The sequence below is a fragment of the Ammospiza caudacuta genome, chromosome 8 (assembly GCF_027887145.1).
Source record: "Ammospiza caudacuta isolate bAmmCau1 chromosome 8, bAmmCau1.pri, whole genome shotgun sequence".
Lineage (NCBI taxonomy): Eukaryota > Metazoa > Chordata > Aves > Passeriformes > Passerellidae > Ammospiza > Ammospiza caudacuta.
In genome coordinates, this window is record NC_080600.1 from 33,478,935 (window position 1) to 33,494,279 (window position 15,345).

At 42.4% G+C, this 15,345-nt stretch overlaps 1 protein-coding gene across 1 annotated transcript in view; it reads left to right on the top strand.

Annotated features, from left to right (window-relative positions):
• The window catches only part of PDIA5 (protein disulfide isomerase family A member 5), a 98,170-nt gene that overhangs the window by 47,009 nt on the left and 35,816 nt on the right, over window positions 1–15,345 (top strand). Inside the window, exon 11 of the mRNA XM_058809476.1 lies at window positions 2,358–2,494. Coding sequence (XP_058665459.1) covers window positions 2,358–2,494 — 137 coding nt within the window. The remainder of the gene's footprint in view (window positions 1–2,357; window positions 2,495–15,345) is intronic.

The following is a 15,345-nucleotide window of genomic DNA, read 5'->3' on the forward strand; positions in this document are numbered from 1 at the left end:
GTACACTCTGCAGAAAAGCAGCTCTCTCTCTCCCTCTTCTTGGTTTTTTCCCTCTAAATACTACTGGTAAAGTGCTGAAAGTGGGTGATCTTAGGCTCATTTGTGGGAGAGAACATGATATAATTTAATGAAAGTTAGAATTATTTAAATCATTGTCCATGCTTTTTCCTCTCATTACAAGAACTGCTAGTTTGGAGGTCTCCAACACCTCTCTTTTTTTTTTTTCTTTTCTTTTTTTTTTTTTTCTCGTGCTTATAAAAGGTGCTTCTTTCTTATGCTGAAGTGTGCTAATGTATCAGTCTTACAGGTACTTCACCTTTCTTATCTTCCTAATAAGCACTGGCTACTGTGTTATGGAGATTCAGATGTTTTCATGAGAAGGTAGAGATGAACCATCACGCAGCCTGAATCCAACCCAGCAGAGATGCTATTTTGTACATCCCACTTTTTTGTTAATTCTGATACACAGCTGTATCAGCCTGAGTGGTAGGCAAGCCCAGCAGCTTCTTGCTGCCTTCAACAGCTGCTTAGTTTGTCCTGCTGTTTTATAGATTCCCCTCAGGCCATTCCTTAGCGTCAGCTACTTTGTAAAATCAAGAACTTGTCCTGTGCTCTCAATTGAATTAGCTTTTGATAACTCTTCTGGACTTCTGTCATCCTAATCAAGTGTTGGCTGTGCCTTCTCTCAGTGCTGAATGACATTTTAAATTTTGCTTGTTGCTTTCTCCAGGCCTTGAGGTGTTTCTTACCACCTCCTGTGTAGGCTCATTAGCATGCAGAGCATTTTAAATTAGGCTATTTGAATAAACATCCCATGCCCTGCTTTAGTAATTCCTGCCTGAAATAGGTCACACCAGGCCCTGTTGAGCTCCATGTTCTCCCAGTGCTTTGCAGGCACTGTGTCCATGTTCATCACGCTCTGCCTGCTCAACCCAGCTCCCAAATCCATTAAGTGTTATGGTGTTTGCTGGAAAGCCTTCACCCTGCCAGGATACCTGGAGATTATTGTTCTCTGGGCTCCTTGGCCAGGTGCAGCTCCCACCTTGCACTTTGATGTTTGCTTCTTGGTTTGTTTATCACAGAAGCAGCAGGAGGCAGAGACGTGCATCATAGTTCTGCATGGATTGCTTAATATTCTTGGATCACACCTATTGCTTACATCAACAGAATTTGCTATCTGAATCTGTGCATCTCTACTGCTTTTTTTTATCAAGCTAGGCTTTCAGCCTAGAAATGAGTAAGGCAGGATAAATGAGTTATCATCTGTTTGCCATTCCTTGTTCCAGGCAGCTAACACAATAATACGTTTTAATCAAAAATAGTAAATCTGCTTTCAGCAGAGATGGGGTCACATCCAGACGTGTACTTTGCCAAAGAATTTGGGGAATTTGGGGGGGTTTGGAACTCATTACTGCAACTGACAAAAATACCTTCAAAGTCTGGCTCCCAATGTTTTTATGTTTGGGTGTCTTTTCTGCGAACAGTGCTTTAATAAATAAAATGTCAATTAGCATAGTTTAGATCACAGCTGCCAAATTCTCTTTTTAATGTACATTAATAAAAGCCAAAAACAATTGTTTATTGGGATGATGAGCTGCAGAGGAGCTTAGGTTCAGTTTCCAGACTTGCCACTGTGTCTTTGAGCAGGCTCTGACCCATCAAAGACAGCTGAACTCAGGTGCAGTCATAGTGATGTTGGTAGAACACATCACTTCCTTTTAGGTAAAGCATGCAGCTGAATATCTTTGCTGAGTTAGGCCTACAAGCCCACTGCAGAGTGAGGACATAAGGATGCTTCCTTGGCTCCCAAGAGCTGTTCAGGGTAAAACCATGTATTCCTGGGGAAATGGTGTGTGTAACTGGCTCATGGTCCCAACACTGCTCCTCCTTTCTCTGCCGGCCCTAATCACGCTGTCAGTATCCAAGGTGACGGGTTAAATTGGCTGTTTCTGCTCACTGCTTTTTTCTTTCATTTGCAATGACTCCTGTGAACTACAAAGTGGGAATGCTGTGAGAAAGGGAGCATCCTGCTGAGGAGGGTAAAAGAGTAATAGAAAATGCATTTGATTTCTATAATGTAATAACCAAGCAGTCTGGTTATCTCCTCACTCCATCCCCTTCCATTGCTGATCTGTCCTCAGGAGCTTCTTGCAGATCTTTTTGTTTCTCCTCCAGTTTTATCTGTGTTTCAGTGCCTGTGAGTTCTGGATGGGTACAATTATGGAAGCTGTTCAGTAGGGTTGGTGTGTCAGACATGTGTGAACATCTGCACAAAGTGGTTCCTTACAGTTTGACTTGCCAAGATGACTGCTTAGCACCAGAGAGCTGCCTTTAAGCTGTGCCTGTTTGTCTTGTAGCCCACAGGCACCTCAGCCACAGGCTCCAGAGACTCCCTGGGCAGATGAAGAAAATGTGGTTTATCACCTGACCGATGAGGACTTCGACAAGTTTATAAAAGATCATTCATCTGTGCTAGTGATGTTCCATGCACCATGTGAGTTTGTTTTCTCTTCTGTACTCTGAGCCAAATGCTTGCTAACAAAATCAGTGATGTTTTTCCGTGGAAGTTTCACAGAACCATGAACTCTAAAGTCCAGGCTTTTCTTGTTTGTGATGATTGTTAAATACACAAGGCATGAAGTGTTTGTGAAGTTGCTGACTTCACATTTAGGATGAAGATGTGCTTGTGGAAAAGGGACACTTTGTAGGCTGAGTCAAAACATAACTGAGGAGTGTAATGATGCTTAAATAGTCTGGGTACTCATCACTTTACAGCATGGTTTCCCATTTTCAACTTCTCTTCAGTACTGTTTGCTTTCAAAGCAGAACTCTGATTGATTGAGCAACTAACTCAACTTGAGAACCCTGAGCTCCTGGGTTCTTGTCCATGGCTGCTGCTATGTCATTTTGAGCATTTTCACTCCTCTGCCACAGTTTCTCTGGCAATGTAAGGGATGATTGTCATTATATATTGTGCTGAACTGTGCCAAAACTAGGCCTAAGTTTAGAAAGACCCCAGGACTTTCATAACTAATGCAGAGTTGGTGGTGATACTGCTTATTATTCTGCTGAAAATGCATTGAACTGATTTTTTTTCATTACTTGAGGTTTTAGCTTGACAAATAAAATAAAGTGGATTGCCTTCAGGAAGCTGAAGGCCACACTGCCTTCCTGGATGCTGTTGAGTGGAAGAAAAGAGTGCATTAACCTCTTAGTTCACTGTGGATGTAACTTGTTTCAGCTGCATATCTGGTTCTTCCAATTGTTTGTGTTTGTGATGGACAATTCAGGCTTGAATCTGCTCCACTGTGTGACACACAGCTTCTGTCTCCCCTTGCTGCTGTACTGGTAGCAGTATTGGGTGAGATGTTCCTTTTCAAGTGCATAGATTTAAAGGTTAGGACTCTGGAGGCAGACTGTGTGCTGACAGCTGAGGGTCTTGGCACAGAGGCTGAAATCCTGCTTCCCTTTAAGCCAGCAGGAGTTAGCTCCAAAATACCTTTTTTGAAGGTCTGCTCATAAGACTCATTTGAAAAACATACCATAATGAATTTCCTCTGCTTGGTGAAATGTCTAAGAATTTGGTCCACTGGAGCAGGGGACTGACTGCTGTTCTGTCGCTGTGTTCCCTGGATTATTTGTACTAATGACAGTGGGACCGGAGATGAGTACCTGCTCTGAAACCCCAAACACAAGGAGCAGAACTGATGAGGCCTGCTCTGAAACCCCAAACACAAGCAGCAGAACTGCTGGGGCCTGCTTTGCTCAGGAGTTATCCTTCATTACCCAAATCCTTCCTTCCCCAGATTTCCCTGCACCCCGGTGTGCCAGTGCCAGCAGGGGCTGCTGCTCCTCGGCAGCTGTGAGCTCGCTGAGCAGCTGCTGCCAGGCACAAATGGAACTCCTAAATTTGCCTCCTTTCCCTCTCCCTGCACAATGACATGGCAGAAGTGTCTGCTCACTCTCAACGTGTTCACACTTAGTAGTACTTTAAAGCTTTGCCTTTTTTTGAGTTTGTAAATGGGCAGAGTCTGGTCATGTATTCAGGAGGAGGAGGGGGAAGAAATCAACAGTTGGCCCAGCAAAACTTATTCCTTTAGGAAGCCAGATTAAAAATAGATGAATACATATGACTGCAATCAAATTTTATAGTAAGTTCAAGTTAGTTTTAAATCTCAGTAGGATTCTGTTCAGTTTTTAGTGTTTTATTAGTATTTTCAAGAACACAGTTTTAGGAGTAACAATATTGCATTACTTATTTTGAGAGTGGGGGTGCTTCCAGACAGGCATGTTTTGTTCTAAGGGGCATTCTGTACCAGCAGTGCTTTGGCAAATGCTGTTATGAAAGTAAATCAAAAGCTCTAATTGGGCTGTCACAATCTTCTGATAACATTTTCCAGCTGCTCAGAATTGAGATGAAGAGTGTTCCTTGCCAGAACAACTCCATTTTAAATGCAGCTCGAATATTTGGGGCATTTTATTTACATTCAGGTGGTTATGGCAATACATGCAGAATGCAGCTCGTACATGTGTAAAAGATCTGTGGTGGTAAGAATCCTCTCTGAGCATCCTCAGCAGGGAGTATGAGGCTTGCAAACTAATTAATGACAGACAACTATCATAAACAGTTATCTCCATGATTAAAAGCTCTTCTCTTAGCACTTCCTAAATGTGCTAATGGTGTCACCTTATGAATATTAGGAGATAAATTATTCCAGTAAGAAGTCGCAAAACCAGTGAGCATCTTAATTATTTTAAGCTTGGTAGCTCAGGCTGAGGAAGTTTTTTTCTAAAAATGTATTAATAAAAAAAAGTTGAAACATCTATAAAATAAGCTCATAACACAGGATATACTTCTGTGTAACTAAGAGTGATCAAGGGGATTTCAGCACTGGCCTGGAATTAGCAAGTACTTAAACTCCTGTGTCACCACACAGCATGTGACTTGGAGTTTTTCTGGCTCACTCTTGTGGTTTAGCCTCAGCCACATCTCAGCCCCACACAGCTGCTCCATCATGGTGGGATGGGGGAGAGTTTGAAAGGTAAAGCCAAGAAAAGTCAGGGGCTTGTAAGGTAATTTAATAAGAAAAGCAAAAGCCATGTACAGGCAAACCAAAACAAGGGATTTGTTTACTAATTTGCATTGACTGACAGGTGCTTGACCCATACCCAGGAGAGCTTTATCACACATAATGCTGAACTTGGGAAGACAAACTCCATCACTCCAAATGTCCCCCCCTCTCCCTCTTTCCCCAGTTCTATATGCTGAGCATGACACCATATGGTCTGGGATATCCCTGTGGTCATTTGGGGTCAGCTGTGTTCCCTGACATCTTCTTGTGCAACCCCAGCCTCCTTGTGGTGGAATGGGATGAGGAGCAGAAGAGGTCTGGATTCTGTAAGCAGTGCTCATCAATACTTAAAACATCCCTGAGTTATCTACACTGTTCCCAGCACAAATCCAGCTCATGGCTCAATACCAGCTACTGTGGAGAAAATGAGCTCTCTCCCAGCCCAAACCATCCCACATACGTGAGGAGCTGTTTTACTAGAAGAGAATTATTTCAGTGATGCTTTAATTGCATATTCAAATGACCAATGGATTAATAATAGAGTGTAGTATGAAAAGATGTGTGGGGAATTGGCAGCATTTTATCTGCCCCCTGCCCCCAGTGCTGAAGATACAGCTGAACCAAACACATCCCAGGTAAATACCTGTGAACTGCACCATTAGGCACTGTGATGGATGTGGCCAGTTGGGTCTCCATGCCTGTGGCTATTAATGACCATCCCTGAGGACCACACTGTAATTATTTACAATCACTTGCACTAACTAGCCCAAGGACATGGCAGCATTTTAAGTGCTGCCTAGCATAACTAAGTTCAGGGAGAGCAGCTAGTGTGTTTTAAACACATCAGGAAGGTCTGCAGCGTGCAACTTGCACCTCTTGGGATCAGAGACACCATCCCTTTTGTGCAGTAATTTATCACAGCCATTGAACAGAAGATGTGCTGCTGCAGGTCATTACTGCCAGCCCTGAGTGACTGGGGTGAGTGTGGGTGGGCAGGATGAGTTCATCCTGATTTCTTTTCACAGGTCACTGGGGACACAGAGCAGGATTTCTAACCTTCTCAAACTCCTTCGTAAAGCCCTTAAGAGGATGTTCAATAAATCTGAATGTTTAGCATAGGTAAACAGTGACCCAGCCAGTCAGGCTCTGAAGGCACTCTCCTCCCCAGCCATCTGTGAAGGGTGTGCAGTGTCATGCTCCTTACGTTAGTATTTTGCTGAAATTCCATAATTTCTGGTGGTGAGCTTAGTGTTATCCTGGATATATCCAGACTGGAGTCTTGCAGACATCTGAAGTATTTTTTCAATGTGTTGTTGTACCCAAAAACTGGGTTCTTGTGCAGTGTACAAAGGAACAAAGAAGGGGCCCTCTCTCCCAAAGGATTTGGCATTTTCATTTGGGTTGATCATATTTGATCATATTTGAGATAGCAGTTAGGTTAGTGGACCTATTTCTGAATCTATAACAAAGGATTTATTGCATCAACCGAAGTTATTTCTGTACTATAGCATAACTAAAGGCACCGTTGCTGCTTATGATAAGCTTCTGCTAGCAATGAGAATAATGATTCCATGTCTGTATGTGCTTCTTGATATGTGTGCCTACAGCTGATCAATTTATTTAGATGCCCAAGATGACAGCTGGGTTCTGAATGTCTCTAAATATGGGTTATGCTGCCAGTCAAGTGTTGTTAAATGCTTTAGTGTCATGGGGACTCGCTGAGACTTAAAATGCTCCTGAGTCCCTTGATTGTGGAAAAAAAAAGCCCTGTTTGTGTTTTCAGTTTCCTCATCAAACTGTTTGCTGAGTCCAGTGCAATTTAAAAAATAATTCTGTCCAAAATATTTTCCAAATTAGTGAGGATTTCAATCTTTCTGACTGTGTTTTGTTGAAGGAATAAAACCCCTACACATTTATCCTTTCTACATTTTTCCTCAGCATTTTCATCCAAATCACATCTCAGTCACAAAATAAACCCAGCCAAGTCACTGATAAGTCAATTCAAATGCCACTGAAAGGTGTTTAAAGTCCAGGATTGAAATTCAAGTCAACTCAGAAATGTTTTCTGGAAGTGTCTGCTGTTCACGCACAGGAGTTACTTTTCATTATGTTTTGTTAACACAAGTGACACTGCTGCTGTTTTAAAGGATACCTGTTCTTGCAGCCTCAGGCAGAATAATGTCCTGGTGCCACTGTGAGCTGTAGCCTGCCCCTGTACCTTCAGCAGGCTTGGATCTGAGGAGTCTCTGGTGCTGGCTGGTGGTTGTAGTCAGTCATCCCTGATGTTTGCTTGGGGCTGCTTTGCCCTCTCTCATTCCCCATCAGCCAGAGCAAAGTTTGTGGTCCAGTACTGATGCCAGAGGAGAAAAAAGTGCTTTGCCTGTACTGTTAGTGTGAGTGTGCATTTGCTTTTTATAAAGGATTAAACTATTAAAATGTTTTCCTGCAACATTTCTTCGTTGTACGTGAGCTAAAATTCAGGTTAAACCTGTGTTCTTCCCGGGCTCCTTCAGAGACTCTATAAGCTGATTGCAGGATTTATAGTAGGAAAAAAGTCAATATCCTTAGTAGGATATTGGAGCCGTTGTGGTTTTTCCTCCATTGATAAAGAGGGAAAGCAGGGATAATGCAGCCTAATAGACCTTTGCTTGCTTCCTCCCATGGAAGGGAGTGCTAAAATAAACCTTGAAATGATAAAGTGCACCACAGTTTTCATGTGTTGTTGAAATGTCCATGAAATTCCTTTCCTGTTCTCAGCTATTTTCTCTACCTTTATAAACCAACCCAATAAATTATGCAGTTGCTGCTTTCCAAAGTCAGCTATTCAGCTGCTCAGGTTTTTAATTGCACAGGGAGTGGTTTTATCAATTTGGCTTTGAAAAACAGCTTTTCTCATCCTTCACTCCTTCCTTCCTCCCTCCCAGTGCATTTATACCCAAGGTTTTAAGCGACTTTGTGAACTCATTATTAAGAATCCCAACCAGTTAGCCCAGTACCAGAAGAAGGCTTCAGCTTCTAACCAAGTAGTGAACTTGGCTCTCTCCCTGCCAGCTCACCATCACTGGTTTCAGTGGTTTTGTTTTTTACTGCTGCATGTGGTGATACTGGGATATAGGAATCCATTGCTCGCTTTAAATATGAAGCAAAGTGAACCCAAAATGTGTGCACAAAATCAAGTCTATTTTTTCAAACCATCTTTTACAACTGTAAATAAATAAGTCTCCCTTTCAGACCCCCACTGGTTCCTTGTGAAAGCAAGCTATGTTGCTGTGAGCTCTAATTGGGATGTCTGTTGGCAGCATCAACAGAAAGGCCACGAGTTGAAAAGGCTGAAGAATAATCTACTCTGCAGCCTGGAAAAAATGGCCTTTCTAGCGTAGGTCAGCAGCAGCCTAACGTTGGCAGCCTGTGATAAATAAAGGAATTATATTATTTATAAATAAATAAAGTTTTTCCATGCTAATTCATGATTCAATCAGAGATTTTTTTTTAAATGTCAACCAACACAGTTGTTCCAGTAGAGGTTAAAGGCCTGTGGATTATCCAAGCATCCAGCTGCACTGAATGTGGATGGAAAGATCCTTTAATTTTCATTTGTTCCTGTCATATATGACATTTGTGATTTTCAAAATAAAATGTTGGTTGTTTTCAGTGGGTACTTTGGCATCTGCCTTCAGATGTAGAGCCTCTGGGATAAAGGCAGACAGTGGGTACTGGGAAGCCGGTTTTGGTGCACCTGTCAGGTCTGGATCACTGGAAGCTTGTAGAGTGTGAGGCAGGTTGTACATCTGGAATCTGGTCACATGCCTTATCCCCATGATGCAGGTGCATGTAGCAGCCCATAGGGAGCTACACAAGGAGACATTTGTGTGTCAGGGTGCTTGCTGTGGGCCACCACACCCTGTGAACATGTTCTTGTTTCAGAGTAATTAGAGAAAGCTTTGAACAAGTGAAACTTTCTGGACTGTTCTGTGGCTCACAGGCAGTGCCTGCCTCTGGTGGGATTTTGGTGGAGCAATGCAGATGTCAGGGTGGGCAGTTGCAGTGCCCACATCACTGAAAACCGAATTGTTGTGTAAGGGCACTTGGGTGATGAGTGTTGCTGTTTAGGAGTCTGGACAGATTGCTGAAGAGAAAAGATGTGCTTCAGTTTCAGAATAGTGTTTCCTGACTCTATGTCCCATAGGCTTCTAATTCTAATGTTGCCTCAGTGTATTTTTAATGGGATGTATAATAAAATGCTTCCCTGTACAAGCATAAATTGTGCCAGCTTTCTGTGCACTGCATGCATGTGCTTCTCAGCTGAACATTCCTGGCAGGCTTCTGGGGCAGATACATTCTTCACATAAACCAGTTAGAAATTGGTGCATTCTTGGCTTCAGAATCTGCTTCCACTGAGATGAGCAAGGCCTGACTGTTGATTTCAGAGAGAGGAGTTCTGAGACACTTAGACTGGGTTTTTCATTATTTAAAAGCATGGAGGTCTACAACAAGATGTTGCTTGATACTACATATATTTGAATAGCACCAAAAATCTTAGGCAGTGTAAACAGTTCAGTGTAAGTGACCTGCCTGTGCAGTGATCTGTCTCATTAAACTAATCACAGAAATTATTTTCAGGGAGATTTAATCACACATTAAAATAGAAGTTCTTGGAAAGGCAGAAAACCAGGAAAATTAAGAACCTGACATGGATTTTTCCTTTAATGACAATACCACTCATGTTTCTCAAGGGTCTAAAAATAAAAATCAATATGAGTTTTTAGTGATACTTAATATAAATGGGAATGTGAAGAGTGTAAGAATCCTGATAATTACCTTGTGCAGTAAAACTTGATAGGATACTTAATGGAAGGGGTGAAGACAGTAATAACTGATACCATTGTCTCTTTTTTGTCAGTCTTCTGATACTGGAGCACACAGTTCATATGGGATTATTGTCTCTTTGAAGCAGTTTGTGCTCTTTGAGCAGGGTATGGTCATAAAAAAGGATGATCCAGTGATAAAAGCAATAGCCTTGGCCTGGAGATGTAAAAGTTTAGTTCTTTGCTTTGCTTTGCTTTGCTTTGATTTGTACAGTCACAACCCAAGTCACTAAATATTTGTCGGTTTCCAACCTGTGAAGTGGAGATAACATTTCACCTTGCGTGGGAGTTTTATCTAGCAAGCCATGGCCAGACTGAAAGCTGCTCCAGTATTGCAGGAATTGAGATATGGAAGGGGTATGAGCTCTGCAGAGTCTTGATTAACGTGAAGGAAGTAGGATTTTGCCTTTGGTGTTCTCTGGATTGTGGCAGACATCAGTGTTTGGCCCACCAGTTTAGGAAACCCCATCTGCCACTGGGTGAGCACAGAGCTCAGACAAGATTATCATGGCTGGAGCTGATCACTCGCAACCTGTGCCAGTCCAGCTTGTGCCAGGACTAAAAGGGAGGAGCCTTGACTTGCTCTGGTTCAGCATCACAACAGGGAGGGTGGCAAACGTGGGTGTTTCGGGCTGCTCTGCATTTGGGCTGGATCTGAACTTGCTCTGTGGCATGGTGCTGTTCTGGGGACACGGCGTGTACATTGAATAACTTACTTGGTAGCAGTTGTGGGTGTTGAGCAGAATGCAGGCTAGGAGTAAAGGAAGAAGGAAAGGAAACAAAATGTGGATATTTGGGGGTTGTGAAATTTGGGAGGTTTGTTCAAAATGCATTGCTGTATGCTCACCTCTGATTGGGAGCAATTACTTTCTCTATTAAAGAAGACGTTTTCAAAGGCTATACCAATCAGAAAAAAAGCTTCATGTGAATGTATGGCAGGTGGTGTGAAGGGAACATTAGTTTCTTTGGAGATTTGCTGCCTCATTTCTCACATTACTATTGCCTTCCCTCTCTCCTAACGAGTTCTTACTGACTGACTCAGCCTGTGACACAGGAGTAGCTGCCAGAGCACCAAGGAGCAGCTGAGGGGTGACAGCTGAAGAGAGACTGGCCTCATTTTCTGGGTATTTGTTGTAGGTTATTTAGGTGTTCATAGGGGTCTTTTAGAGGACTTAAGTAATTTTAGCTGTTAAAAAATCCACATTTGAGTGTGTGAATTGGATGGCTGTCCTCCTGGCAAGCTTGACCCCAGTGTACATATAAGCTCTTAATGCTCTCGTGGTGAGTTCTGATAAGAGTGAAACATAACTTATTTTTCTAGGTCTCTAATAATGAGGTAACAGTAGGAATTAGCTTTAAGAATTGGACTCCAGGTTTATTTTTTCTGAAATAAATTAATTTCCTTGCTTGGATAAGCTCAATATACTGTGCAGGGCTCTCATTTGGAAAACGTCTTATAGTAAGTATCTCAGCTACTTGAGTCATTACCAGTGGAGTTTTCATTGTCAGGTTTATCTTCCTAAATACTTTATGGCTTCAACTTTTATTCTGTGAAAGGTAGAGAACTTACATAAAGGGAAATAGTGAACAGAGACGCCTAGAGTCTGCCTGTCTGCTCTTGCTTGCCTGTCTGTCTGCTCATTGTGCCTCTTCAGAAGGTGAGAAGGCAAGTGAGGCCATTTTAATAATATATTATATATGAATTCATTGTTTGGACACTGAGGCATTGTGCTGATGGTGGAGCTGTGTCTTCTGGGCTTCTGACTGCTTGTGCTTGGCAACCATGCCAGCACTCTTCTCCTAAATAGGTGAATAGATCTCAACTGGTAGCCACTTCTGCTGTGACTTTGGACAAAAACTGTGCATTCTGCATAGTATCTCCTCCTGATACTTGACTTTTCCATCTGTCTTCACAGTAATATTCAATGTCACCATTCCTTTTAATGCCACTGTCCCCTGAGCTGGAGTTCATTGGGATTTGCCTTTCTTAGGAAGATCCCTTTGCATGGCATCCATTTTGCTGATGTCTTACACAAATTGCATCCTAGGAAATAATTCACAGGTTATGCTGTTTTTGTGAGCTGAACATTCAAAGCTCTTTCATCTCTCCTGTGTTCTCTGGCATTTTCATTGCTAAATCCATAGCATAAAGTCTTCCATAGTGGGGTAAGAGTGTGAGGGAAACCAGTGCAACTTCTCTTTCCTCCTCAAGGTAAAATTTTGTTGTTCACCTGGCAATGGAGAAAGGGGTGAATCTTTTTAGGATGTTAAATAATTCTGGCTTAATTGAGAAGGAAACCTTCTGGTGGTATTTTTCATAAGCTCTCAACAATTTCACCTTAAGGCAACCATGCTGTTGTCTCACTTTTCAATAGGGGAGGATTAATTTTCAACACCTACTCAGGGCCACGTTCCTCAGAGCTGGTGTAGGAAGTGTAATTCATATCTTCCAATGCCAGCTGATGCACCTTCCTTCACTTCTTTTCCCTCCTAAGAGGGATGGTAGGAGGCACCATCATCTCCCAAAACTGATTTCTACCAGTTGCATCACAGTCTTGAGTGAGAGGAAATATATATGCAGTTTTAGGAAATACATGCAGTGTAATCTCCAATAGCCAGAAGCTGAAACCACCTTTGGAATGAAAATAAGGAGCCATGTGATTTTTTGTTTTAGTTTATTTTACATAAAGATGATGATTAACTTTGAGGTTGTTCCTGGATGTGTGCTGGAGTCTGTGCTGTGCAGATGGGGTATAATTTTTCAAAGGCTGCTTTCAGGAGTCCAGCTCAGCCATGGCCCCCTGTGAGCTCAGAAGCAGAGAGTGCACACTGTGGCATGATGGAGCAGAAATCTCTCTTCCTGCCAGAAGAATCCCAGGCTGATGTTAGCCTAGGAGAATATTCACCCTTTCTCCCGAGCCTGAGTCAGAAAAAGACAAGCTCCAGTGTGACCAGAAGTAAAGGCAAAAGTGCGTGTTGTGCAGTTCACCAGAGCTGCTGCCTTTTAAGTCTCATGCAGGCAGCCTGCAGCACCCACTCCATGTTTACCCCTTGTGCTGAGCCTTCCCTTTCCAAGGGCTGTTGCTGGCTAAAGGTGGCCCTTCTGCTAGAGCTGTGAATGTGGCACGGATGCAGACAGTGTTCCTGAAGGATATGTTTAGTTAAGCTCTCTTCCCAGTTTGATCTGATTTATGTAATGCATCTGTCTTTTTTTAAAATAATAACTCATACTACAACTGTCCAAAACTGCTATGATTCTTCTCCTGAGCAGTTTCAGTGATGCTGGCAGGGAAGAAATTATGCCACTGTAGATGGTGTCTGGGTTTGGGTCACTACCACCTCAGCAAGTCATAGGGACAGAAAGTGTGACCAATTTGTAGTAATTTTGTGCCCTAACTTCACACTGAAAGGCTCCTGGAAGCAGGCAGGGACTTTCTTCTGCGTGGCCATGCTGGGATGGGATTTGCACAGCTCATTGCACGCACAGATTGCCTGCACTGTGAGCTCATGGCAGTGCCATGGGATGGTGATGGCGGTGGGGCCGAGCCGCTGCAGTGCTCTGGGATGAGCTGTGCAGCCCACGCCGCCTTCGGCTGCAGCCGCAGCAGCCCTGGCTGCAGTAATCCAAACTGCTTAAGTATTTTCCTTCTAATGCTGCATTTCCAGTTCCTCAGAGTCTTTTCCACACTGACCTTTCATAGGCTTTGTCTTTGTAAAGCCGTAAAGCTGTTTGCTTGTCACTGATCTCTAAGCAGTGTAATGACCGGTTGAATCAAACCTGCCTTTAAAAATACAGTATTGGGGGGAGGTGTGTCTGGATTTGTGTATGTAGCACACATTTCTAGTTGTTGGAAATTTGAATTCAATATCATGTTAAAGATATTGAAGATATGCCTTTTGTAAGAAAACATCAAGTCTTGAAACAACGTTGTCTTTAAGTATCTGGAATTTTACCTGGGTGTGCAGTGCTGCTGGTAAGAAGATGAATGGTTTGGTGGGAGAAAGTACCCAGAGGGAAAAGGTTGTGCAAAATCCTTTGAGCTCCTGATTCTTCCTAAGGTGATTCCTCTCTTTTTTTGGTTTGGTTTTTTTTTTTTTTTTTTTTGGTTTGGTTTGGTTTGGTTTTTTGTTTGGTTGTTTTGTTTTTTTTTTTAATGCATGTAGATCGTGGCATGGCCTGACTGCTCTGACCGTTGTGACTGTTAAGTGAACATGCAACCAACACGATTGCAAATTCATACCTGTGATTACGGGGAGAAACAGCTGCTTTTGTCATCCTGCCTCCCTGCCAAATTTGTGGATGATTTTCCATCAGATGTCTGCAATGCAGATGGCTAAATTATGCAAGGGAGTCTGCAGCTGTTGTAGTTTATGCTCTCCTACACCGGTGAAGGAACTGTACACTGCCTCATGTCAGACCTGAGAGATCCTCTTGTGTGATGCATGTTACAGCCTTCCATGGCAGAAGAGAACACATTTGTGTTCTTGCATGGGTGATAAGAGGGCTGGGATTTGTGTGTCCTTGCTGTGACTGCAAGGACTGTGTCTTCCCTGCTCCATGCAGGTACTCCTACTGTCATATGTAGAGATGAGAGCTCAAAGTTAACAATATTAACTTGTAAGAACTGGCTATTCTGCTGTTTCCAGAGGTCACTGCTCTTCTGGGATTAAGAACAGAGAAACCAATGGTGTTATCCCCAGGTGTTAAATGTTTAGAGAATGAAGGTACATCTGAATTTTTTTACTTCTTTTTTTTCTTTTTTTGAAGTTGTCTGTAAGTCTTCTATGAGTGTATTCTGAACTGCCAGTGGCCCGCTTGCTGAAAGCAGGACATGTTTTGTGCTTCAAATTCGTTTTCTCGTCAGGCTAATGGAGGTATTTTTGGTGTGCAGCTATAGATGGATATGGAGCTGGCATTATACAATAAATAGCTGGTACATGATAACAGTATTTGTGCAGTCTGTTGATGACAGAAATGTAATGATTCTTTAAAATCTTTATTTGTAATTTAGTTTACCTCTAGGGTTCTTGATGTCAGAAATAGCTTCTTCACAACTGCCTGGATGTTGTCTTTTATCTCTTGCTTGTCATGCACACTTCAGATCATCAGACAATGTTGTCTTGAGATGAGAGGACATGGCCAAAAGCATGGCATTTATTTATATAGTCATAATAACCTGAAAGAAGCAAACAGTGAATGACAGAGAGAAACTGATTTATATTCTTGAGACATCACTAAAACAGCATATGCAGGAGCTTAGCTGGAGCTGCTTGGCTGGTTTTCTGCCTGTAAATCTTGGTTTTAGCAGTAGAAGTACTTGTATTAGTTCGTTTCTGAAAAGTTTGGAGCAACTGTGCTGAGAGTCTTTGCCATGGTGCCAAAGAGGCTGCTATAAACAAATACAGGT